General features: G+C 43.0%; 1 protein-coding gene across 2 annotated transcripts in view; it reads right to left on the reverse strand.

Annotated features, from left to right (window-relative positions):
- Positions 1 to 252: 252 nt before the first annotated feature.
- The window catches only part of cdca2 (cell division cycle associated 2), a 39042-nt gene continuing 13690 nt past the window's right edge, over positions 253 to 25604 (reverse strand). The window contains exons 6-14 of one of the 2 annotated variants that reach the window (XM_040050135.1): positions 22371 to 22500; positions 11900 to 12222; positions 10973 to 11024; positions 10792 to 10866; positions 10238 to 10374; positions 10031 to 10093; positions 9711 to 9782; positions 4642 to 4807; positions 253 to 4440 (exon numbers count right to left, since the gene is read on the reverse strand). In XM_040050135.1, the coding sequence (XP_039906069.1) occupies positions 3554 to 4440; positions 4642 to 4807; positions 9711 to 9782; positions 10031 to 10093; positions 10238 to 10374; positions 10792 to 10866; positions 10973 to 11024; positions 11900 to 12222; positions 22371 to 22500 (1905 nt within the window). In that variant the 3' untranslated portion in view covers positions 253 to 3553. The remainder of the gene's footprint in view (positions 4441 to 4641; positions 4808 to 9710; positions 9783 to 10030; positions 10094 to 10237; positions 10375 to 10791; positions 10867 to 10972; positions 11025 to 11899; positions 12223 to 22370; positions 22501 to 25604) is intronic. The other variant, XM_040050136.1, reaches the window with a different exon arrangement.

Raw genomic sequence — 25604 nt, forward strand, 5'->3', positions numbered from 1 at the left:
GACTCCAGTGTGTGAGAAGCACTACAGGAGAATTTACTGCATTTTAGTGTGAATGAATAGAAACACATCATGTTTGGAAACAATGACACGGGCACCCACGTTTGCTGTCTAATTGGGTATTCCCCATCACACCCCTAACACACAGCAGGCTTCTGGAAGAAAATAAAGACATCAGACTCGACTACAAACAGTTAAAACGACACAGATAACATTGCTGATGTTGTCTGTAGATTTGAGCGGTTTTTTTTCTTTAAGCATTCACATGTGCAAAGATTCTTTTTAATTAACTTAACTGGTACTAAAATGCACACCTGCACCCCATTTATATTGGCTATTACGCATTGGTTACCTCTCTGCCCGAGGCTGTGGCCAGCTTGGCTGGGCAGCCAGAGTAGACTGCAGGAAGTTGCGAGCTTCTCCAATTTGAGAAAGATTAAGGATTAGCAACTCTTGCAGCTTAGCTGTGTTTCTGACCAGATTAGAGTAGAAAAGCACTATATGCATGTGTATATATGTGCTTAACTGATTTATTAGACCACTTGTCATAAAAACAAGAAAACAAAACTATTTGAGAAATCTGTCAAAAATATTAAAACTAAAAAATGACTTAAATCACATTTTTTATACCAGAAAAAAACACTATGGACTTCTCTTAGAAGTCAGAAATGAATCAAGCATAACATTCAACAACTAATGTTTCTGTTCAGGAATGAAAATAAAAAAATGCATTTGGCATCTTAATGGAAAAATTGTTTTAATATTTCTTTCCCTGCTTTTCTGTAAATATGAACAACACTACAAATATATATTTGCATTAAAAAAAATAGCTGTCCATAATGTTGGATCAACCATTATGGAAACAGGAATTATGGAAAAAGTAAACGCTCTCTTTATGATTATGGACACTTTTGGGGGGGGATGAGACAGATTACCCAATTGTTAGTCACAGCTGTAATTGTGCAGACACTTTCCCACACATGGATTAACCCTAGTCTTAGACTAAAAGGGAAATTAAATTTAAAGCTCCACTGTTAAAATTTCTGAGCTCAACTTTAATCCAAGGCTGCTTTAAAGTAGCAGCACTAAATGACCGATTACGATGTCCTAATATGCTCCCAGTATTGGATTCCTAGATTAGGCATGAAGAATCTATACTACGCCCTCTCGTCTGTGTGTAGAGGCAGCTTTCTTAAACAGGTTTGAGCCAGTCGCAGCACGCAGACACACTGGGACAGCAAACCAAACAGAGTAGCTCGAGGGTCTCTTGCTGTTGTCCTGCCTTTTGTTTTGTCGCCCTCCTCCTGCTGTCTTCAGCTCCATAGGAGAGCTGTGTATGGCTTAGAGATCGTGCCTCTGAACATCAATAATAGAAGGCTCGCAGCACAGAGCGCAGAAAGGCCACAGGCAGCGGGACAACTTAATACCATTCAGTTACTAATTAACTAATTGAAAGACCAAGGTCTCTAAATCTGGAAGTACAAATAACTGATTATGTCTCTTTGTGCTCGTACAGAAAGTGATCATCCGTTTTAAAATGAGGCGTAAAATCAAGAGCAGAGCGAGTGTGAAATCTTGTGGCTCAGCCGCGTATTTGTCTGCGACGCTCAATGCGCTCTTATTACGGACAGTAATGAGAGCCAATAAAGAGCTGATTTATTGTTGGCTCTGATTCTTAATTTATTTTTCCCCTCTGGAGGATTTGTAGGTGGCAAGTGAAGCCTGTAAGGTCAATCACACGGAGCTGTAAAATGAGATGTATCCTGCATTGACCAGGGCCAAAGTGTAGAGGAGGCCCGGGGGAAGAGGGGAAAAGATATAGAGCCGGGAGAGCTTCAGTGGAAAGAAATGGACTCCATTTTTGTAAGTCCTCCTCTCCAGCTGTCATCCCGCTCTCTGTCCCATGGGGGGTTGCCACGGTGACAGGAGGCCACATGTCTTGGGGGTGTCGTTTTGGTCAAAGGACCCCATTGTTCTTGTGTTAAGCCGCCTTCAGTATGCCCGTCTGCCAGGGACAGGGGCTTCACACCCCTCACGTACACACACACTCCCGCGCCCTCTCTCTCTCTCACAGACAACACACCCAACACCCACTCATATTATAGAGGTGCAGCAGTTTGGCTTCAACTCTATAAACTGCACATTTACAAAGATGATACAAGTTTTAAAAGAGACAAGAGCAGACAAACACACAGTGTCACAGTCGAGCAGAAAAATGCACACACACGAGCCTAGTCTGTGTGTTTTTTCTCTCTCCAAGCAGTAGCAGCCATCCATAAAGCTGAACTTCCACACATTTATATTATTCCCACTCTTGACAGTAGCATCATTTCCTGACGCACCCTCCCAGGAGCGGCACATCAATAAGCAGCAATTCTGCAAGAGTGCCACCAGATGGCAGTGTGGCCCCACTGCAGCCACACAACATCACATTAGTGGGTTTATGATTTTGTCCATCTGTCTTCCGGTGGGAATAGAGAGCAGAAAAAGGCCTTGGCAGATCACTAGGGGGGCCAAAAACCTCTGTCGTCCTTCAGCCAAGTGACTGACTTGATGTAAAAGGAGGCAGTCAATTACTCAGTGATGGATAGATTACAGTCATGCATCATTCTGCGAGCCAATTTTCCTATGTGAACTGAATCTGAAACTCAATTTGTTACTGCCCTCTGTGACAGATGGATGGAGCCGGTACTGAGCAACAGATTTTAAAAATCAATAACCGCTGGAACTTGGGTGGAGGTTAGAGGTCAATTTACTTTCAGGCATTTGGCCATGTTTAAAATACAGAACAGGACGGTTTATGCTAAAGGGAAAGCTGCTGCACTTGAACTCGAGTGACCACACACAGCTGGAACGTCACGTTTGTGGAGACAAGCGGCTGCTTTATTATCTGGATTAATTTGCTCTAAATGAATCTAAAGCATCCTTTTAAATGAACACAGTTTGTTCTAATGTGCCATCTTTACATGGAGGCAATATATTTAGTTAGAAGCAGATGCTTGTAAGGTTCAAACTGTACCTTACAAGCATCTGCTTTTCACTAACCACAACTGTTTAGATTATTAAAAAAAACAACAACAAGAAAAACAACCACCAATCACAATTAAGCAGAATTACTTGAGCACATTCATTTAAGTTCTCTGTGTAAAGCCCGCCTGCCTTTGGCTGACACATTTGGTGAATGTGACACAGCCATCTTCATCCAGCCTCAGGAGCAGATATTGACTTCATTTCCTGATCCAGTGACTTTGTAGAGGCAGACTGAAGATGCACTGTGATTACCAGCTGAGTGCCACGATATTGATTAGGTGGTCAGCAGAGATGATTGAGCTCTCAGCATATTGACTAGCTTAGTTACTGGAGGGAAACCACTCACAAATTGCTGGTCATCTCTAATAATTCACAGAGAAAGAAACAAAAGAAAACAAAAATCAATGTTTTAGCTAAGTGTGAAACAATCAGTCTCCTCTTTTGGGGAATCAGTGGTGTGTGGAGGTGTAATCAATGTATTTTTTATTCCCCCTTAATCTCAGTTCATTAAGTTAGGTAAATGATCTCAGGAGGCATCTCCTGCCTCCTCAGGGAGTGACGGTTGGCTGGGCAGAGCAGCACTGAGCCGACGCCCCCGGGTCCTCCTGCGGGTCTCTTTGCTGGACTCTGGAGAGGTACGAGGCAGCCAGGTGAGCCCTGCACTGCTGCTGTTCTCAGCGCTGTTCTGGTTTCTCAGGCTGCGCCGCACTGAGCGCTGCCCTCTAGTGCAAACTGGTTTAAACACATCCTCAAAATTAAAGTCAGCTTGCCAGGGAGCAAGGTCCACATGAGCTGTTTCCCCCTCTTCCTGGCTATCAGAGCTTGACTGGATGTTTTCCTGTGAGCTTGCTGCTCGGTCTCCCTGTCTTTCCTCCTCCTCTTCACAGCTGGTTTGGTGCTTCTTTACATAGTTCTCCTGCTCCGCTGTCACTGAGCTGCTTACAGAGCTCCTCCTGCCATGCTTGGCTTTCCCGTGTGCTGGCTCTGTGTTGTTCGGGCAGTCTGAAGTAGGTACATGTGCACTCACGTGATATTCTGACTCTGTGCAGGGCGTATCTGCAGAGGTCTGGGCACAAAGTTCTACAGTGTCTTCTTGTCTCTCTTCATGTACAGAAGGGGTTCTCGTTGATAGCTCAAGGCTTGTAGTGGTTTGCTCTTCATAGAGCTGCTGCTCTGTCTCTCCTCTGGTCAGGTCACTGTCAGCGACACTGACCTTCCTTTTCTTCAGTCGTCTTCCTCTGACCCTCACCCCCAACAGCCTGCTGTCCTGCCCGGCGGCACTTTTTTCACTCAAGCTGGGCGATGTGACAGAATCTTCTACAGTGGTTTCTGAGGCATTTGTCACAGCGAGGTCGTGTATCACTTGAGTTTCATTAGTTACCTCAGGATTCAGCTGGGTTTCCTGATCTGGAGCTGTGAAGAAAAATGAGGACAAAAGAAAAATCTCAGGAAAAAAATGTTTCTGCTGGTTTCCCCTGAATCCACAGGTTCTCATTTTTTTAGGGACTAAAATATAAAAAAACAAAAAAGTTTGACATCCAGACATTGATACCGTCTCCAACCACAGGTTAAATCACACACTGGCAACTTTTTTTTCCTTTTTCTTTTTTTTACCCTTACAGCTGATTGAAGGAGTCTCCTGTGCTGTTGGAGACTGACTGATGAAGGACAGCCTCTCGGTGATGGGACTCAGGGCAGGGTTCTTGGAGGCATATTCACGTGAGCCGTACAGCGAGCGGTCTACGTCCTTGTTCCATCGACGCGTTGTGCTGGAGGTCATCTGGGGACCAACAAACTGCAGTGTTAGAAATTTCTGCATTGACAAGCCTGCAGAAGCGTTAAAGCTGGCAAGTATCCACCTCTGATATGGTATGCAGAGTGTTTTGATCTTGCACATTTCATTAATAATACAACGATTATCTAATGCACAAACATTTTATAAACACAAACATAAAATTGAAAAAAAAGCTGAAAATATTTTATCAATTAGCTCAAAGTTAAAGAAACTGCTGGAGAATGTTCACTCATGCTCTTGGGCAAATGTGTGTTATGGATATAAAACCTATAAGATGGAAAACTGAATCCCTGCAGGAGTAATAATCTGCTTCATCCTCCGATTCTTACGATTCTGCTTCGGTGACACTTTGTGCTCATCAGTGTCTCTTGTAGTCAGACAGCACTTTCATTTTCATCAGCTGTCTGCATTTCATGGAGTGTAATAGGGCTGCGCGATATGACCAAAATCTCACATCCCGATAACGATATATATCACAAAAAAGTGCATTGTGTGTAAATTCTGTGAATCTCAGGCAACTAAACTTGTGTGAAGTGTTTTCAGCTGGGCGTCGTGTACCTGGAGTCGAGTGTTTTGACCAATGCATGAAGCTATATATTTTTAGATATAAGTTATAACAGCTGCCCTTTTCTTTGTATTCATTACACGGCGTGCTGCGGAGAAAGGCCTGTTCTAACATTTGAGTCTAAGGTTTATTTTGAGCACCTGACGGCTCTTTGTTGCTTCTCATCCGTAAACTCTCTCCATACTCTTTCACGTGATTCTTGCGTAGGTGGTAGACGAGGTTTGTGTGTGTTTGAGTCTGTGGTGGGGACCGGTTTGAGCATAATTTGCATGATACATTTTTCTGGTCCTTGTCAGACCTTTCATAACCAACCAGGTCCCTCTGTTTGGTGCTAACTGGTTCTGTATCATCTTCACTGGCCATGCTGGTATTCTTCGTGGCTGCATCCACATGGTGACCATCCAAACAATGAAAAAAATAAACTGTATTTTGTGACACCACAAGACAAATTATAGCGTATAATATGAAACGATAGATGTTCTAATTCTGTCATCCGATATATTTCATCATATCGCACAGCCTGAGAGTGTAACTGAAGAAGCTGTTTGACAGATCTGAACACAGAGCTTTAAATACAGTCCTGACTGGGAGCATTAATCTATGAAGAAAAAACAAACCTAAAAAGTACAGATATAGTTTGTGTCTAAGGGGGAAATTTTTTATTTTGCCTGTGAGGGTTCTCCCTGCTTCCCAGGACTGGACACTTTGCAGCCATTCAGTGTTCGACAGCAGCTCTCTCTCTCTCATAACCGTGTAAACACTGGGCTGCATCTGACTGGGCGAACGCCTCACGTGGGCTTTCAAACTGAAAACAACATGACGGCTTGTTTGCCAACTTTCTTTGGGATATGTTTCTGAAAACATGCGAGGTGAGAAAGAAGACATTGAGTTGCTTAATCTGTCCTCATTTTAGTTCCACCGGCTGGTTTAAAGGGTTTTTCAGAGTTTCCAAAGGATTTGTACCAAACACAGATATTTTACTTCAAGCATCCGATCTGACATGATGCTGCCAGAATACTAGACCCGTTACACAGACGATGAAAAGGAAGTGTGGAAATGATGGATCCCGTGGACATGAGCTGGGCACTGCACACTCAGTAAGTGGACTGCAGTAATGTGAGCTTCAGTCTAGACAGCTATCAGGACCCTGTGTGCTTGACCTGCCCTGGGCCAAACCCATTTCACTTATCCTACCTTTTTTATGCTTTGCACTAGTCAAGTGTTGACACATGAAAATGTAATGCACATTCAACTAAAGTACTGAAAATGGGAAGAATAGGGAAAAAGAAAATAGAAAAGTGACATGTGGATGTTAGGTGATCATAGTGTGTTGGGGAAAAAAGTCTAGTAAGAGCATGTATGTTTAAAAATAAATCACTGTCACACAAATGCTTCCACATAGTCAACTGCAGTACGTGCCCAGTCGGCAAACACATGATTACAGTGGTTTTGTCAATGTTTTATCTTATTCTGTGCTTTGTTTCCTTTTCCTTCTGCCCTATTGTGACTTCCTACCCTACTCACTGTGAATACATGGATGTTGTAAATACCATCACATTTCCTTGAATTAAAAAAAAAAGAAGAAAAGAAAAAGGTAGTGATGTATATGTTTGTGAGCTGTTTAATGAGGTAGGTATTTAATAATCGTGGAAATTAGTTTGGGTCTGCTGTGTACAGACATGCCAGAAATTACTGGTGGCTGGCAGTGTTACCCCTCAGCCTCCTAGTAGATGAGCTAAGTGTGAAACTAGTCAATAGTACCAATTTCAAAATTGTATGTTGCCTCATTTCAGTTATCGCATTCACATGATTTTCAGAAAGCTCTAACCTTGAGGTTACCAGGAATCAAACCTGTCCCAAATGTGAAACTTCTATGTTGCCTCATTCTTAAGTTATCGCATTAACAAATTTGCGTGTCTATGCTGCCTGCCCGCCCGGCAGGGTGACGACAGTACACTCACCATCGTTTTACAGTTGAGTGGATTAAAAACTGGATGGATCAACTATTGTGTTGTTTTTTTGTTTGTTTTAAAACAGGAACTCTTGACAACAAAAACACAGATCATCTCCAAATTTTTCTATGATTGAAAGACTAAAAAGGTTGTGATCCGTCTATTCATCTGGTCTATCCCCAACAGTACACAAAAGTCACGCTTGATACATATCTCAGATTAGGGCTGGGCGATATGACCCAAAATTCATATCTCTATCATTTTTAGCTGGATGGCGATATAAGATATATATCTCGATATTTTTTTTTAAGCCATAAAGTAAGAACAAAAAGAGAGTTCTTAGTTAAAGCTGTTTCCCAGATGTCACACAGGCACCTTTATTAACATACAGCATAGATGTACATGAAAAAAATTACTCAAAAATAAATTATGCTCCATAAATAAACTAAAACAATGTTGTTTTTGTGCATGACAAAAAGCTCACAATTGTGCAGTCAAAATGTAAACAAAGACGCTGAGCATAATAACAAAGAGACAGATTTCACAGCTGCTCTGTTCCCAACTTCTACTGCGTGACTGACAGCCTGGAGTTTGAAATCCGCTTCGTAACCATGACTCTGAACAGGTGCCATTTATGGTCCTTGTACACACAATACGGTAATATTACGTTGAAGCACAGTACGTATCACTCCGCGAGGCTCCTCGGTAGCCGTAATGCTCCGACAATCCATCAAGCGGTGCAGCTCCGTAGCTTACCAAAGTCGTACTAAAATCGGTTCGCGGTCATCAAGCACAACCAAAATTCATACATAAGGCGCGCTGTCAACTTTTGAGAAAATGAAAGGATTTTAGGCCGTGCAGCCCAGAGTGGTTAGGTCGTTAGCTCGTTAACACCGTCCAGCCTCACACACGGGGCGATGCGCAGTAACTCGTTAACAGAGATTTGCCGTGTCCATTTTGTCGCTGCCTGCAGGTGAAGTGATGGGGGAGGAGGAGTTGTGTTCAGTGAAGGAGAGAGGCGAGGCGGAGTAATGTTGCGTAGAAACAAAAGTGGACAAAAGAGAGGCAAACTTGCGGCTCCACAAGTATGATTATAACGTAACATATACTATATCGATATTAAGGATATTGTCACATCTTATCTTGTATAAAAATATATCGATATATCACCCAGCCCTATCTCAGATGCGAGGTCATGGTTCAGTAGGTTCTCAGTACAATAGTGAAATAAGAATATAAACCCAATAACATTAATCTTAATGTAACAGTTAAGGAACCCGGATGCTGAAAAAGTGATAAAAGCTTATCAGTTTACCGATGCTAACAATACAGGATTAGGATGACATCTCACACAAAGGTCCTAGACAGAATTTTCATCTGGAACGCTGCCCCAATTTGAATGTCCTGATCTGGAAGTCGGAACAATCCCAAAAACCCAGAGTTAACGATCCAAAAGGGCGGCAGTATCTTGGATTCATGGATAAGAGTCTATCCATGAATGTCCTCAGCGGTGTTCTTACATTAAGTATTATGCTGTATTGCTTGATATAGATGAATTCCTCTACTTTGCCAAAGCAAAACAAATCCTTTTTTTCATGCTTTTCCAATTTTCCTATTGGTACACACCAACTTGGAATTCTAACATCCCACTCCCGAGGTAACTGGAGGATGGCATAACATAAAAAGTGTTGTTCGTGCAAACCTTTCAACCAATCCAGATTTGACCTATGGAGTGTCATTCCCACCAGTATACACTGTACATGTATGTCCGTGTGGGCTGCATAAGCAAAACCCTTCACTGTGTGTAGCCGAATACTACATAAATGGATCCATATGGTTTCATGGTATTCCACTTCTATTAATCAGCAGAAACATTTCACCCCGTGTAAGTTGCTTTGCTGCCAGCTTTAAAATCCAAACCTAACAATATGCTATAACAGGTCCTTGTAGAACCCATTATTAAAGTACCTTCATGGTGTGGAAATTTGCATAGTCAGATCAAACCGTAACATAGTCTCCTCTGGTTCTGTGCCACAATATACACCTCACCACTACGATATAAAGCACAAACAATCTCACTTTGTCTCATCAAACTTCTTTGTGTAATTATCTGTGACAGCAGTGTTGACTCTCCACTCATGCACAACTTTATGAATAAGGATCAGCATTACCACTATACATGATATCACAGATGTGCTATTTGCAGCTCTATATGGGCCATATTAACATGAATACATACTCACTATGACCTTAAGTCATAGTCAGATTGTGTAGCCATCATCTACATGACAGCTTGTAAAAAGACAATTCTGCAAAGCCCTCAGTGAAGTGATGGAAGGAGAAATCAAACAAGCACACTCATCCAACTCACCTTCATCTTCCCAGAGGCCAACTTGGCAGCAGACCGTGCCGACCTCTTCACAGGTTCACTCTCTTCTGGCAGCTGGGGGAACAGAAAAGTTTACCCCAGGATATATTATATAGACTCTCTCTCACACACACACTCACACACACACACACACACACTACAAGTCCTTAAATGTGATTAAGCTCACATCCAGCAGAATTAAACAGTAGATTAGATTGGAACATGTTATGACCTCCAAATGATTAAGAAAAAAAAAAAGGCCATCTTTGCTTCTAAATGGACATTTGTACAAGTGAATCATGCAGTTTATGGGAACAGCATACCTTCCTCTTTCGGCTGCTGGAGCAAGCTTGAGGTTCGCTTCCAAGTCCTTGTTTTGGTGCTGACTGCAAGAGAAAATTGCACAGAATAAAATTCTCTAGAGGACGGTAATAAATTATTTTGGTAGAGTATTTTGTTTAACATTCCCATGAGCTCACAGAGATGTATCCTAGAATTTGAAGAAAAAAGAAATCTTAAATGTGGCAGACCTTTTTCCTTCTGTTGCTGGATCGGGCTGCAGTTGGACCTCCAACTCCAGCGTCTGGTTGCTTCTCCTTCTCTGGCAGGGAGTCAGGCTCACACTGGTCAACCATCTGGGAGGTTGTGCTGGGGTTGGTGTCAGACTCTGGGGGAAAACCTACAGTATTACAGCTGAAAAGACTTCTGTTTGAGATTTTAGCAATAACTGATTATAACAACTCAGCTGATTAGCGTGGAAAAATGATTCACACAAATTAATACAGTCCAACTGACAAAAGGAACTGTGCAGCTTTTAAACCAACAGGAGGAGGTTTAAGGATGCCTCTCATTCTGACTTCTCTGATTGTTTTAATCTTTCTTTTATAATTAGAGAGGCAGAAGGCGGCTTAATTTCTTAATATGATGTCAAAATAAAAATCCTGACGTGATTCAGCTCCACACAACAAGTCTTTTACGCTGGTGTACTCAGATTTGCTGGAGAAATAGAGGTTACAGAAGTAGATCGATGAGGACAGGAAGCTAAGTTACAATTAAAAGAGAAAAAGCTATGACAGCTGTTTACCTGTCAGAAGCTGAGAGAGAGACTCCTCGTAGAAGGCACTGTTTAAATTCAATGGCTGGGCATCCCACGCCCATTCTGAAAATGAAACAAATGAAAGAAAGCTGTTATCGTATCAGAGCTGAATTGCATTCCACTGGAGACAATAAGCCATCTCTCTCAGGGTCAATAAACTGTAATCAACCTGTATCACTCGCCACAGCAGAGCCAATCTCCTCCACCGAAGGGAAAACAATCTAGGACCAGAAAATAGAAAAGCAGTATTATTTACTGATGACTAATATTTATAATCAAGACCAGATCGTGGGTCATATCCTGAGCCTTGCAGAGAACAGACAACAGCTAACAGCAGCAGGTAGCAGACAATAATTGTTACGCCCCCACATGAAAGCAAGGCGAAGAGGGTGGGGGACAATAACAGTTGGATCCGGGTTGAAATGAAAATGACACCAGGCAGAGGTGTTTAACACAAAATAAATCTATTATAATTAATTAACCCAATAATCATATAAGCAGTAACAACAGAAAGAGACAGCAACGCTGCTTTAATGATAAATCAGACAGTCCAACCCAAAGAGATGGTGATCGCTTCAACTAAGAAAACAACTATAAGGCTTCAACAGAAAAAGACAGCAACGCTGCTATTAGCAATAACCAGGCAGGCCAAACCAAGTAATGGAGGCCGCCGTCACTTAAGCAAAACCACTGCCCAGTTGAGTTACTCGCAACAAGCCACGCACGGTGGGTGGGTCGGTGGGTCACTCACTCACTCACTCACACCCACACTGCTCTCCTCCAGCTTATATCACCTCTGGAGGGTAATTGGTGGTAAACGAGGGCAGATGAGCAGCAGGTGGGGTAGAGAGAGAGACAAGGGGAGGGACAAGAAAGAAGGAGGAGGAGAGGACAACACCACGCCCACACACTCCCACGTCCTCACAGGATGTAACAATAATAGATAACAGGGCGGTTACAAACAGACGAACAAATTATCTTGTGGAAAGCCTGTTTGTAGCTGATGTCATTGGAAAATGTTAATGTTTTGTAACTAAGATTTTATTACATGTAAAGTGTAATCATCATACTGGCAACACAGTTTAATCTCATCTACCTTTCCCTCCTCTTCGTCTCCCTCAGAGTGCATTCTGGACTTGCAAGGCATTGTGAGTGTAGGAGAAGCACCAAACGCAGTCGGGCTGCTGAAGTCGGGCCGACATTCCGGTGTCTTGGATTCACTCTGCGGTGTCTTCAGCACTGAACGAAGCTGTAAGCTCCCACCGGGAGTTTGTGGTCGGGCCGGTGTGCCTCCCTTTTGTAACGGGGTGCTCGGAGGCAGGTTCTTATCGAAAAACTCAGGAGAGAGGGGACCTCCGAAACGCACACGTTTCTTCTTCTTTGTCATCGTTGTGGGTGTCCCGTTGGACTCTTCCTCTCCTGCAAGATAGAAAATCCATACAATGCACAAAAATGTACTTTTTCTCCAGGAGTCATTGTGTAATAAACACCAAGAGAGACTTTGAGATATTATAGATTAGCCTTGTTTTGTCTAAACATCATCTGAAACGTGAATAAACACTGAATTGAGGTTTTTGATAGAGGAAAAAAGTCAGACCGGCATAGTTTGTATATTTGTAGGGCTGAAAATTTGTTTATCAACATGACAATCTGCACTTTGCTCATGTTTAACTACAGAAAGGTTCCTGAAGTGGTGCAGTATCATGGGAAGTGAACTACACTACCAGGATGATTTAGATATAACAATTCAGAAACCAAGACCTATTAGTCAATACTCATGATTCAAGTGTCTGTAGTGTCTGTAATCTCATAACCCAGTCCTGTTTTAGCGTGACATCGATGTAATCTATTCATTAGCCATGCGCTTATGTTATGTAGCGATGTACAGCTGAGAGCTTGGTTATAAGCATGCTAGTCTGATGAAAGATGCTTAACAATTATTCAGAGTGAAATGGAAATTCATAACAAACTGGTAGAACTGATCACAAAGTGAGGATGCGTAGAGTAAATATCTTCTTCCCGTGTTCTAAAATACAAATTGAAGTATGACCTGACCCACAGATTTACAGGATCTTTACACCCTACAGTAAGTAAGCACAGCCACTGTGAAATCCAGCCCACAAATTGTGTGTGTGTGTGTGTGTGTGTGTGTGTGTGTGTGCGTGCGTGCGTGCGTGCGTGCGTGCGTGCGTGTGTTTACAATACTGGTGGGGACCAACAGCCCTCATGGGGACCAAAATCCAGGTCTTCGTGTCAGGGTTACAATTAGGTTATTGTTAGGTTTAGGGTAAGGGTTAGGCATTCATTTTTGATGTTAGGGTTAGGCTAAGCAGGTAGGGAAAGCATTATGTCAATGGGATGTCCCCACAAGGATAGCAAACCAGACGTGCATGCGTGCGTGCGTGTAGCCTGTGTCGGTATTTGAAAAAGTGTGATTCTGGGGCTGACCTGTAAATGTAACTGTATTTAAGACACTGAAAGACTGCCTACTTCTTTATTATGAAGTTAAGACTGTCGAAGTTACTGTTTAAAGAAGAAAGAGAGGACCTCGGACTCAGTGAGGAGGTAAGTGACGGACAAGGTAAGCGACTCATGTTGTAACTGACGTCAGACCGGGGAGATTTTGGCGGAAAATTAAAGCAAATGGTAGTTTAGATTTGAACAAATTCATTTAAGCTTCAGTATTACCAAATACACTTATCAATTGTCTTATAACTAACACTATTTGTCTAAATAATCTCCAACACCCTGGAGAACAACGAGGAGAGTTTAGAGACTCTCCAAGATTATATTGATCAGTGCTTTCAGGATCTCGTGATGAAGAAGACCCAGTGTGCAGCTTCCCCGGCCAAACCTGAGACGCCGTCGTCGAAAAGACAACGCCCGGCAGATTCCCCTGGCTCAAAATCGCCAGCCGGCAAAGATATTGCCGACATATTGGAGTCAATCGACAAGCGATTGTCCAGTTTCGACGCAAGGCTGTCCTTGGTGGAGATTCTTCACCGAGAATTTAAATGCTTGCGAGAATCCCTGGAGTACAGCCAGCAGCAGGTGGAAACGCTTGCTGCTGAAAATGCCACGCTAAGGGAGTCGGTGAAATGTCTCACAGATAATGTTACCCAGCTCAATAGAGAAAATAAAAAAATAAAAGAAACAGTTATCGATCTACAAGCTCGTAGCATGCGTGATAATCTGGTATTTTCTGGTATTCCAGAAGCCGCTGGAGAGGACGCGGAGACCACGGTAAAAAGCTTCATCAAAACCCACCTGAAGCTGCCGGAGGACACTGTGAAGAACATCGTCTTCGATCGGGTACATCGCCTTGGCCCCATTCGGGCTACGGCCGGGAGACCACGTCCTATTGTGGCCAAATTCGGCCACTTCAAACAAAAGCAACATGTGAAAAGCCGCGGCAGGGAATTAAAAGGAACGGACTTCAGCGTGAACGACCAGTTCCCCAAAGAGATCTTGGAACGACGCAGGGTCCTCTTCCCAATCCGACGCGGCTTCATCCAGAAGGGCTCCCGCGCTGTCATCGCTGTGGACCGGCTGTACGTGGACAGACAGCTCCACCGCGACCCCAACATCACTCCGTGGCTGTATTAACCTCACACCAGATAAGAATCAGCTGCACCCTTTCCCTATCCACTCACACTAACTTGCATTAACATCTGTTTAACTTACCAGCATCAAATCGCATCTTAAAGTGTGATTTCATAGCAGAATTAACACCGTCACTCTCCGTCAGTGATTTAATTGGAATGTTTACGTTTTGTTTGTTTTTTCCTTCTCGTTTTTTTTTCCCCTCTCTTTTCCCCCCTCTTGGTTTTATGCTGCTCACCCCTGTCCTTGGTTTCTTTCTTTATTCCTTTCACTGCCTCGATCACCTGCTTCGACACTCATCCACAAACATCCTTTATTTCGACACATACGCACCATGCGCTCAACGGCAGCACATTTCCATCAGTCAGACAGCGCACACAGTCGTTTAGGATACACACACTTAAGCCAAGCCTACTCATATTAGTAACTATGCATACACAAAGTCAGACTAAGGGAGCATCTCGCCACACATTTTTTCTCTCTCTCCTTCTCTTTATTTATGAACAAGTGACGTATTCTCTCCACCTGGCTAAGCGACGCACACAGCATACATCCCTAGTTATACACAAACATCTATGGGTACACTGAGGTTCATTACATGGAATATAAATGGAGCTGGCTCCAGAGTAAAGAGGTTAAAAATATTTAACCAACTCAAAAAACTACAGGCAGATGTTGTCCTTTTACAAGAGACCCACAGACCTCTTAGAGGTTCGAATGAACTTAAAACACCTGAGTTTCCTAATGTGTTCTCAGCTTGTTATAATTCTAGACAAAGGGGAGTAGCAATTTTAATACATAAAAATATTAATTTCACAGTATTCGATACAGTTATAGATCCAGAGGGCAGATTCTTAATCATTAAACTATCTATACTTGATAAAAAGCTATGTATTGCAAGTGTATATGGTCCCTCATGTTGATGATCCCTCATTCTTTCACGGTTTTTTCAGTGCACTCTCTGAACACTTAGATGGCACACTTGTTCTTGGAGGCGACCTCAACCTTGGACTAAATGAAGACATGGATAGGCTCAATACAGCGGGAACTCAGCGTAATTGGCAGTCCACAAATATAATCAAACAGTATATGAGCGACTTTGGTCTTTGCGATGCATGGCGCTCCCTTCACCCCACCAGTAAGGAATATACTTTTTTCTCACATGTCCATCACTCCTACTCTCGTCTGGATTATTTTTTGGTCAGCAGCTCACTGCTGAACGACATTTCAGACACTGAGATTCACCCTATAGCGGTCAGCGATCATGGTCCTGTATCTTTAACACTAATGCACAAGAATAATACTACGCCAAGAAAAAACTGGAGATTTAATATATCACTACTTAAAGATGAAGACTTTATTAAATATTTTAAAAAAGAGTGGACTTCATATTTGGACTATAATGACACTCCCGAAACATCAGCTTCTGTTCTATGGGAAGCAGGGAAAGCTGTGATGAGAGGTAAAATAATTTCTTTCTCATCACATAAAAAGAAAAAAGAAAACAAAAATATTCAGGAATTAGAAAAAAAACATCAAATCACTAGAAGAAGCCTACGCGTCCCACCAAGATCAGGAAACATTGAACAAAATACGCAAAACAAAACTAGAATTAAATGAGATAATTGATAAAAAAAACAAAAATTCTTAGTACAAAGACTACGCCTACAAAATTATGAACATGGTAATAAATCCGGTCAATTTCTAGCAAACCAGCTAAAAATAAATAAAGAAAAAACAACTATATGTGCTGTTCAAGATTAATCTGGGAACACAATATATGATCTGATACAAATAAACAACATTTTCAGGGATTTCTATAAAACGTTGTATTCACCACAAATAAACCCATCTAAAAAAGAAATTGATCAGTTTTTGGACAACATAACTCTTCCAAAATTATTGGACACTCAAGCAATGGCACTGGATTCACCACTGACACCAGGTGAACTCCAGGAAGCTCTGATAAGTATGCCCAATAATAAGGCTCCAGGTCCAGACGGCTTTCCTGCAGAATTCTACAAAGAATTCTGGTCGATTCTAGCACCAGTTTTCTACAGAACGTTGTTGGAAATTAAAGAAAAGGGCAGACTTCCATCAAATATGAATTCTGCAAACATTAATCTCCTGCTAAAACCAGGCAAAGACCCTGTATATCCCTCAAGCTATCGGCCAATATCCCTTATAAACGTAGACCTTAAAATAATCTGCAAAACTCTCTCAAAGAGACTGGAGAAAATAACCCCCCTCTTAATTCATCCTGACCAAACTGGTTTCATAAAAGGTAGGCACTCATCAACAAATACACGTAGATTACTTAATTTGATAGACTACTCATACAGTAAAAACCTAGAAACGACAATATTCTCTTTAGACGCAGAAAAAGCATTCGACAGAGTTAACTGGAAATTTCTATTTGCAACTTTACACAAATTTGGTTTTGGATCCTCTTTCATAAACTGGTTAAAAATATTATATAATTCCCCAACAGCTTGTGTTAGAACAAATGACCAGACATCCTCCAGCTTCTGTCTCTTGAGGGGCACCAGGCAGGGATGCCCACTCTCCCCTTCACTGTTTGCAATTTTTATTGAACCACTAGTAGCAGCAATTAGACAGAATTCAGTAATTAAGGGCATAAAATGCAAGAACGTGGAACATAAAATCAGCCTTTATGCGGATGATGTGTTACTCTTTCTCCAAAATTCACAAACCAATATCTCTGGGGTGATTGAATTGATAAACTCTTTTGCAAGAATATCAGATTACTCAATTAACTGGTCAAAATCTACAGTTCTACCGATTAATTGCTCCCTCCATAATTCCTCTTCTACACCACTGCAATCGGGAAATATAAAATATTTAGGTATTAATGTTTCTCCCAAGCTTGCAGATCTAACTAAATTAAACCATATCCCACTTTTAAAGAAGGTAGAAGATGATCTGGCTAGATGGAAATGTCTACCCATATCACTCATGGGAAGGGTTGCCGCTATAAAAATGATGGTCTTACCAAAAATAAATTATTTATTCTCAATGATCCCAACTAAACCTGCCACAAGATTGGTTCAGATCTCTAGATTCATGTATGTCCAAATTCCTTTGGAAAAATAAACCCCCATGTATAAGCTTAAAAACACTACAAAAGACCAAGGATAAAGGAGGACTAGAACTGCCTAACTTTCAGCACTACTTCTTAGCCAACAGGCTTCAGTTTATCTCAGGATGGCTAAAACATACCCTCTTAGATGAACCTTGGCTAGATGTAGAACAAGCACTTTGCAATAATCTAGAGATCTCAGACCTACCATTTATCAGCTCAAACATCCAACGACATGAATGCTTTAAAAGCATCAACATCAGCTCTTCTCTGACAGCATGGTGGGAGTTTCTAAAATTGACAGCGTCTTCATTAATCCCATGCAAACGTACACCTATCTGGAACAACCCTGACATATTACAAAACAATAATATGATAAACTTCTCAGATTGGAGTGGTAAAGGAATCAAATATTTAGAACATATACTAGAAGGAACAGAATTTATTTCATTTGACAGACTAGTTACACAATATGGGATCAACAAGAAAAGATTTTTAGAATATCAACAAATTAAATCCATAGTAAAAAAGAAATTTAAACCGGGTCAAGTTGAACTACAAACACCACCAAGTGTGGTTCAATTTCTTACTCTTAAAACCCCCAAATTACTATCCAAAATATACAGAATGCTTTCTAAAACAGATGAATCAATATCACTTCCTATTGCAAAATGGGAAGCGGATTTATCAGTTAACTTAGACCTAAACTTCTGGTCTCAGATTTGCTTAAAAACCTTTCATCTAATTAGAAATCCCAGTCTTCAATTAATTCAATACAAAATATTACATAGAGTGCACTATACAGGTCATCGGATGTTCAAGATGGGCTTTACGTCTACCAACAACTGCTCACACTGCCAAACCAATTCACCGGACAATTATATCCACGCTCTTTGGTTCTGTCCACCAGTTCAGAAGTTTTGGCGCGAGATATGTGAAGACTTATCGAAGTGTCTGAAATGTAACATTCCAACTTCCCCCTTAGTGTGTTTGTTGGGCAGCTTAGATAATGTCACTTCAGAAAAGAATATCGCCCATATGGTTTTCACTGCCCTATGCATAGCCAAGAAAACAGTCCTCATGAACTGGAAAAATAAAAATAATCTTAATTCTAACCAATATAGAAATTATCTATTAGATTACATTAGTCTTGATACAGCCTCTGCCACCACATCAGATCAATTGCTCTGGGCTCCTTTGATCAGCTCCATCACCTAGTGGGGGTGGGGGGTCATAGTTTGGTCCCGCCTTCACTGTTGTGATTGGTGTGGGGGTAGGGACAGGCTTAGGGCGTCGGGGGGTTCCCCGGAGGCATCTTCCTTGGGGGGCTCAACCCGGGGTAGCGGTCATGTCCGGTTAGGGGCTCTGTTGGCTCTCAGGTGACTGTTTCCTTGCGGCTGCGTGCAGCGGGACTAGGGGAGGGTCTGTGCTGACGGACGTGGGTTACTGACCTGGTAGCCTGGCTGCCCCTGGGTGGGTCCGGGATGGGCGTGAGGTTCTGGGGGCGCTCCGTCTCTGGGCTGGGGCCCGGGCCGGGCCTCGGGGGCTTGGGTCCTGGTTGGTGTGTTGCCGGGGTTGTGGGCGGGTGGGTGCATGGGGGCCCAGCCCTGGAGCAGGGTGCCGCCGGTGCATCGAGCCACCTGGGGGGGATCTTCAACTGGTGGGGAAGATTGTCACATCTTGCAGGAGCTTTCCTCTCCTCAGGGGCTCTCTCTGCAGGAGGGGGAGATACAGGAGAGGTGGAGGAAGATCTCAGCCTGGGTGTTTATTGTCCCATGTAGTCTGGAAGATGAGTGGATGGTGGGGTGGGTGCAGTTTTCTCTGTGGTGGGGTTGGGTGGACTGTCCTGGGCTCTGTGGGGCCGGGAGGCGCTGCTGCGCTGGGCCCCGGTCTGGATGGGCCTGGGCCCCCTTTCCCTGGTGGGTTGCGGAGTATGGGGGTGCCTACTGGGGTCAGCGGGGGAGGTGGCCCCAGGGAGGGGTCACTTGCCCCTCCCTTCCTTCCCTCCCCATCTCCAGCTGCCTCCCTCTTCCCGCTCCACCACAACCACCCACACATGCAGGACCTTGGAGTAGGGGTATGTCACCAGGGTGCAGAGGAGGCCACCCCCCCCGGTCCCCTTCTGGCTGCCTCTGCCTCAATTTTATCCCACAACTTAGACATTCACATTACTCACACTCTCATTACACATACATATAGGATCTTGGGGGTGGGCACGATACACGGAATCCAAAGTACCATCAGGGTGTACACCCCACCCCTGGCGTCGTTGCCCACCTCTCAATGTTAAATACACGTAGACATTGAGGGCCAGCAGGAGGGACCATGCGCTTACCTGCTGCTCTCCGGCAGGTAGCTCCATGCCCTCCTGGGTTTTAAATGCACCTTAGAACACGCATGCATCAACACTACAATGAGCGGGTGGAGGGAGGTTTGGAGTCTTCTCTCACCCCCATTCTCTGCGACCTGCTGGAGCGGGGGGGCTAGGAGGAGGAGTTGGCCGTCCGACTGCGGTCTGGAGTGTGGGGCCTCCCTGCTGCTGCGGAGTCGGGGCGGTCTGCCTCCCCCCACCGCAGGGAAAAGGGTAACACCACCTGGGTTTGGGTGCAGTTCCCCCCCTCCAGGGGCAAGGGTACCTAGACCCGGGGCTTAGAGTACGCTTGGGGAGTGTGATCGTGTGTACAGCGTCTCTTTATGTCTGTCTCCGCGTTGGTTGAGTGTGGAGTAAGTGTATATGAGAGCATGAGGGTGGGAATGGATGTTTGTATATGTGTGTGCCTGTATGTCTGTGTCTATATGTCAGGTTGGGTGTCAGACGCCACCTCTCTGGGGACATCTTAGGCCCTCCAAGGTATGGAGGCCTATCTCCCCCTACCACCACTTCCCCTGCCAGTGGCGGACTCCCTCAGACATCGGTGCGTTGGTGGTTCTTTGTGTCCGGGGATGGGCGTCCAGGTACACACCGGCTCACTCCTTGGCGGCCGCTTATCGGGGCCTGGAGCCTGGGGCTTGCTCGGGCCACTTCGGAGGTGGGGTGCCCCCGGCCTCTCGGCCTGGGGCTCGGTCACTCAGGCACGGCTGGCTGCCAGCGGAGCTCACGGGCGCGTCACTGCAACTCCCCCTGGCTTCTGCTCCGCGGCTGCTGAGTGAGCCCTCATCTGGGACTCTCCTCAGCTCTTTCTGGGACAGTGGCGCGGCTGCCCCTCTGTTGGTCTTCCTTGCACTCTTGTGTTCTGGGGGCCTCTGGATGTCTGGAGTTTTGATCTCCTCCATACCTGCTTCATGCCCTGGAGGACGGGGCTGTGGCCCCCCCACACCCTCTAGCAGATCATTACATGAAGGAACCTTTTAAAAAACAAAAAAACAAGCGCGTCCATGCTCACAGGTGTACACACGGGTGATCACACCCACAAACTACACCCTTTTTGGCTCCTACCTCAAAGCACACTGTGTTCTGTTGATCTTATGTGCTGCACAATAATGTTTAATATTTAGTATTTACTGTCATATTCCCATATATCATTGTGATGTTGTTTATTCTATTACTCTTGTTCTCTTCTGCTTGTTTTTTTTTTTTTTTTCCTTTCTCAGCAGGTGACCCAGGTGATTGATATATGCATTTTTTTTTTCTCTTTTTTTCTTCTTTTTTTTTCCTTTTTCTGCTCATTCTGTTGGTTTTTGGTTTTTGCCCTTCTCCCCCGTCCCTCTTCTCAGCTGTTTCTCTTTCCCTCTTTCTTTCTCCCCTTCTTTCCCCCAGTCAAGTCTGTCCCATATTCAGTAAGTGAAAATAAAATAAACAATAAAACTAACTAAAAATAAAGACAAGATGATAGTTTATTACATTTTAATGAAATATGCAGGTTGTTTCAGTGAAGTTTAATAAACTCAGCCGTCTGCTCCTTACTATCTAAAATATAACAGGACACCGGAGTATATTCTCGAGCATCACACACTTCTGATAATCAGTTGTCTGCTTGATGTTTATTCAGCTGTGTAAAAACTATAACTTTATTTCTCAGCCAAACCGATTTACTCAGGAACAAATAAAATACTAAAAAAGCCAAACAATAACATTTTGAAGTTATCCAAGTGACTTATATTATATGTTTAACCTGAGTAGCGAAAGACGGCGGTGGGTTTGAAAACGATTTGCCGGGAGTCCGGTGTTCTCACAGGCTCTAATGAGCCTTGAACCCCAGCTAGCTATTGAGCTAGTGGGTAACAGACGTCTCCAAAAACGTCGGAGTGCTTTTGAAAATATGTGGTGTCTTGATAAACTGAGCAGATATTTGAGGTTTACACAGTTACAGTCTCGCCTGAAAATATGTTAAACTTTATTTTGTGACCCAGAAAGAATAATAAGAGTAATATTAAAACTAACTAGCTGCTGCCATTGTTGGAAACTGAGCAGGGCTGCGCTATGAATTCTGGGACACAGCTTCTTCTTCTTCGGGGTTTAACGGCAGCTGGCATCCTTGTACATGCAGTGCTGCCATCTTCTGTTTCAGTCCGTTATTACACTCTTAAATCCTACTACTTATTCCTGCGTCTTTTGGGATCTTACAAAGCTTCAAACGATGCGTCGACGATTTTAATCGACTAATCGTGGCAGCCTTATATCAGACCATATTGGCCTTTTTTTAGTTTTTTTTTTTTTTTTTTATTAATTCACCAACGCTCTAAACTGCTTATTGCTAAATACATGCATGATGTTCTTCACTACGGCAACTCAAACGAACATCGACTTCTTCGCTGAATATGCACCAATTCAGCCGAGCGGAACCTTTGGCTACACTGGAGCAAGCCACTGTGCATCGAGCCTCAAAGGCTAAACCAAGATAAAAGGTCAGTTACATGTGCTCACCTGTGGGCTTCATCTCCGGCAACAAAGGGAGTGAGGGGATGCTGAAGGGGGAGGAACGCTGCGGTGGCGAAACGGCTGCAGGATCATCAGGAGGTGGTCGGCTGAGGCTTTGGAGTTCAAAGACCTCATCCTATTAAGAGAGCACACATGAGAGCTTTCATTCTGTAGTTCAAGGACAAGGACAGAACACAGAGAACAGATATTTGCATTTTAGCCAAGACTAGCATAATTTTTTGTACATAAAATCCAGAAGGACACTGGAGCACAGAACAACCATAATCATTTCATCTAATCAGTTCACAGCAGGCATCCTTTAAATATCTTTTTTTGCAGACACTTCTGATGAGAGCAGGAATTGCTCAGTTATCATGAATAGCCCCAAAAATCACTTGGAAAAGATCAGAAGGCATAACTGAGAATGTTCTACCTTATATGAAAGCACAAACAAGAGGACACGAGTGTGAAAAGGACTCCGAACAACAGAATAGTAACATTTTTAAAAACTGGGCTTATTTTCTGTTTCCTAGCTTGACAACAACCATCAACACATCAGATCAAAATATTTAAGCTGAAATACTGACACATACTATATTGCCAAAAGCATTCACTAGTCTGTCTTGATATGCATATTAACTTCAGTAACATCCCATTCCTAATCCATACGACTTAATTTGATGTTGGTTAACCTTTTGCAGCTATAACAGCTTCGACTCTTCTGTGAAGGCGTTTCACAAGGTTTATGAGTGTGTTTATGGGAAATTTGACCATTCTTCCAGAAGCACATCAAACACTGAAGGTCTGGCTCACAGTCTCGGCTCTAATTCACCCCAAGGTGTTCTGTCGGGTTAAGGTTAGGTTCTGTGCAGGCCAGCCAAGTTCTTCCACACCAAACTCACTTATCCATGTTGTGTCTTTGTGCTGGTGCACAGTCAAGTTGGAACAGGAACAGGACACGCCCAAACTGTTCACACAGCATGAAATCATCCAAAATGTCTTGGTATGCTGAAGCATTAAGAGTTTAACTAGAAGTAAGCTGCCGAGCTCAGCTCCTGAAAAACAGCCCCACACGATGATCCCCCCCGTCCAAACTTTACACTTGGGTCAATGCAGACATGGAAACTTATTCCATGAAGCTCTCTATGAACTGTTCTTGAGCCAATCTGAAGGCCTCCCACATGAAGTTTGGAGTTCTGTAGCGACTGACTCATAAAGCCTGAGGATTTAACTTTCATTCTAAACAGTTACAGACCATCACTGGCCCACTGCCAAACTGTACATGCTGGATGATGTTGTAGTCAGTGTAATGTTCACCACAGTACCTCCAGACTCTTTCATACCTTGTCAACTGACCTCATTAAGAACCTGCTTTCATCTGTTAATAGAACAAGCCACTGATAGCAAGCCTGCTAGTTGTGCAGTTTTCTTCAGAAAGCCAAATGAGCTGCACAGTGCTGGGCTGTTAGATGGACCAGTGTATACAGAGTTCATCTGCCCAGCTATCACCAGAGGGGTGTGCTATAAAGCAACTTTGATATATTCAGACTTTCCTTGTTTTAGCTGGCTCTACAAAACCTGAAATCCCAATGGGAAATCAAGGGTACCACAACAAAGTCTGTGTCTTGGTGACACTGAAAACTAACTTTAAGCTTGACATATCTCGCTAACCCATTAATCTTGTTTTGTGGTACAGTCATCTGTGTGACTGCAGCCATGGCTGGGCCATATCATACCGTTCACGGTAATACTGGTATAATGTTGGGCAATGATAAGAAAATGAAATCTCACGATAGAATATGGGTAAAACGCGCATGTGCAGTGCCTTTGTTTTCATACGCACATGGCGGAAAAAGCATGGCAGAGAATGAGAAGGGCGAAAGCGGATTGTTAAATGAAACGGATGAACCAGAATTGGTTTGTAAAAATGCTGCAACTTCAGTGGTGTGGAACTGGTTTAGCTTTCGTCCGTCAGATACACAACAAAGTAGAGCTGGGCGATATAAGATTTTTTTCATATCACAATATGTTTGTTTGTTTTTTTCCATTTCAGGCGATAACGATATCTATCACGATATAAGCCAAATAACTATATTTGTAAGATTTAAATGTGCCGTTGCTCACAAGTAAAATGTGAAATAATCAGCAGCTTGTTTTTATTTAAATATTTATTTCCCATAATAAGTTCAACAGGGTAGATGTACTTAAGGAACATGAGACTTTTTCCAGATAAATAAAGGCAAATATTGCAAACTACACAAAAGGCAGCCGCTAAAGCGTTTAAGTTTCAAAATAGAACAAACGAAACAGACTACTAAATTGTCAATTCCACTTAGAAACAAAATATTAATTCTAAATATAAATCTTAGTTTGTTTTACAGAAGAACAGACAAAACTGACTAACTTTTGTCAATATCAAATAAACTGAGAACTAAAAGGAAATTCTCAATCTCTCCTTGTTGTATAGCTTAGCTTTTCAAACAGTTTTAACAGTTACTTTAGTCTGACAAAAGCCGAATGACGAATTAGCGCTTCCAGTCAGAGACTGAGGCTACGTCCACACGTACACGGGTATTTTTGAAAACGGAGATTTTCCGTTTTCGTTTTAAAAAAAAAAAAAATCCCGTCCACACATAAAGGGAGAAATGAAGGAAAACGCTGCTATGAACATGCCAAAGCAGCAGGTGGAGCTAGATTCCTAACCGTGCAGAAATGTTGGCCAATCAGAAGTCTAGAAGCCTCGGTGGGAAAAAGTAAACAAAGCTGGGGCACAGAAGCAGAACCAAGTCGTATGTGTGGAAGGACAGTAACTGTGTGTATATGTAAGCATTTAAACACTGCAGAGAGAACAATTAACAGTAACAGTATTGTAGAAATTCATTTCACCGAAACAATAACGTGGCGCACAGTGTGACGTCAAAAAATGCGCACACCTTTGACGCTGCGTTTTCTCAGTTTTTCTAGTCCACACGTAAATGCAAAAACGGAGTTTTTAAAAATCTTCGTTTTCAGTGACCAAAAACGCCGTTTACGTGTGGACGAAAGGTGCAAACGCATAGAAAAATCTGCGTTTTCAAAAATACCCGGGACGTGTGGACGTAGCGCATGCACCAGTTTATTGTATTTCCAGACTTGCTTTCGGCACAATTTACAGTGCACGCTACTCTGTTTTTTGTCAGACTTGAAATAGCCGAAATACCTTCACACTACGGAACTTCTATGGCTCTTCCGTTCGACAAT

The sequence above is a fragment of the Simochromis diagramma genome, unplaced genomic scaffold (genome assembly GCF_900408965.1).
Source record: "Simochromis diagramma unplaced genomic scaffold, fSimDia1.1 OVJJ01000159.1, whole genome shotgun sequence".
Lineage (NCBI taxonomy): Eukaryota > Metazoa > Chordata > Actinopteri > Cichliformes > Cichlidae > Simochromis > Simochromis diagramma.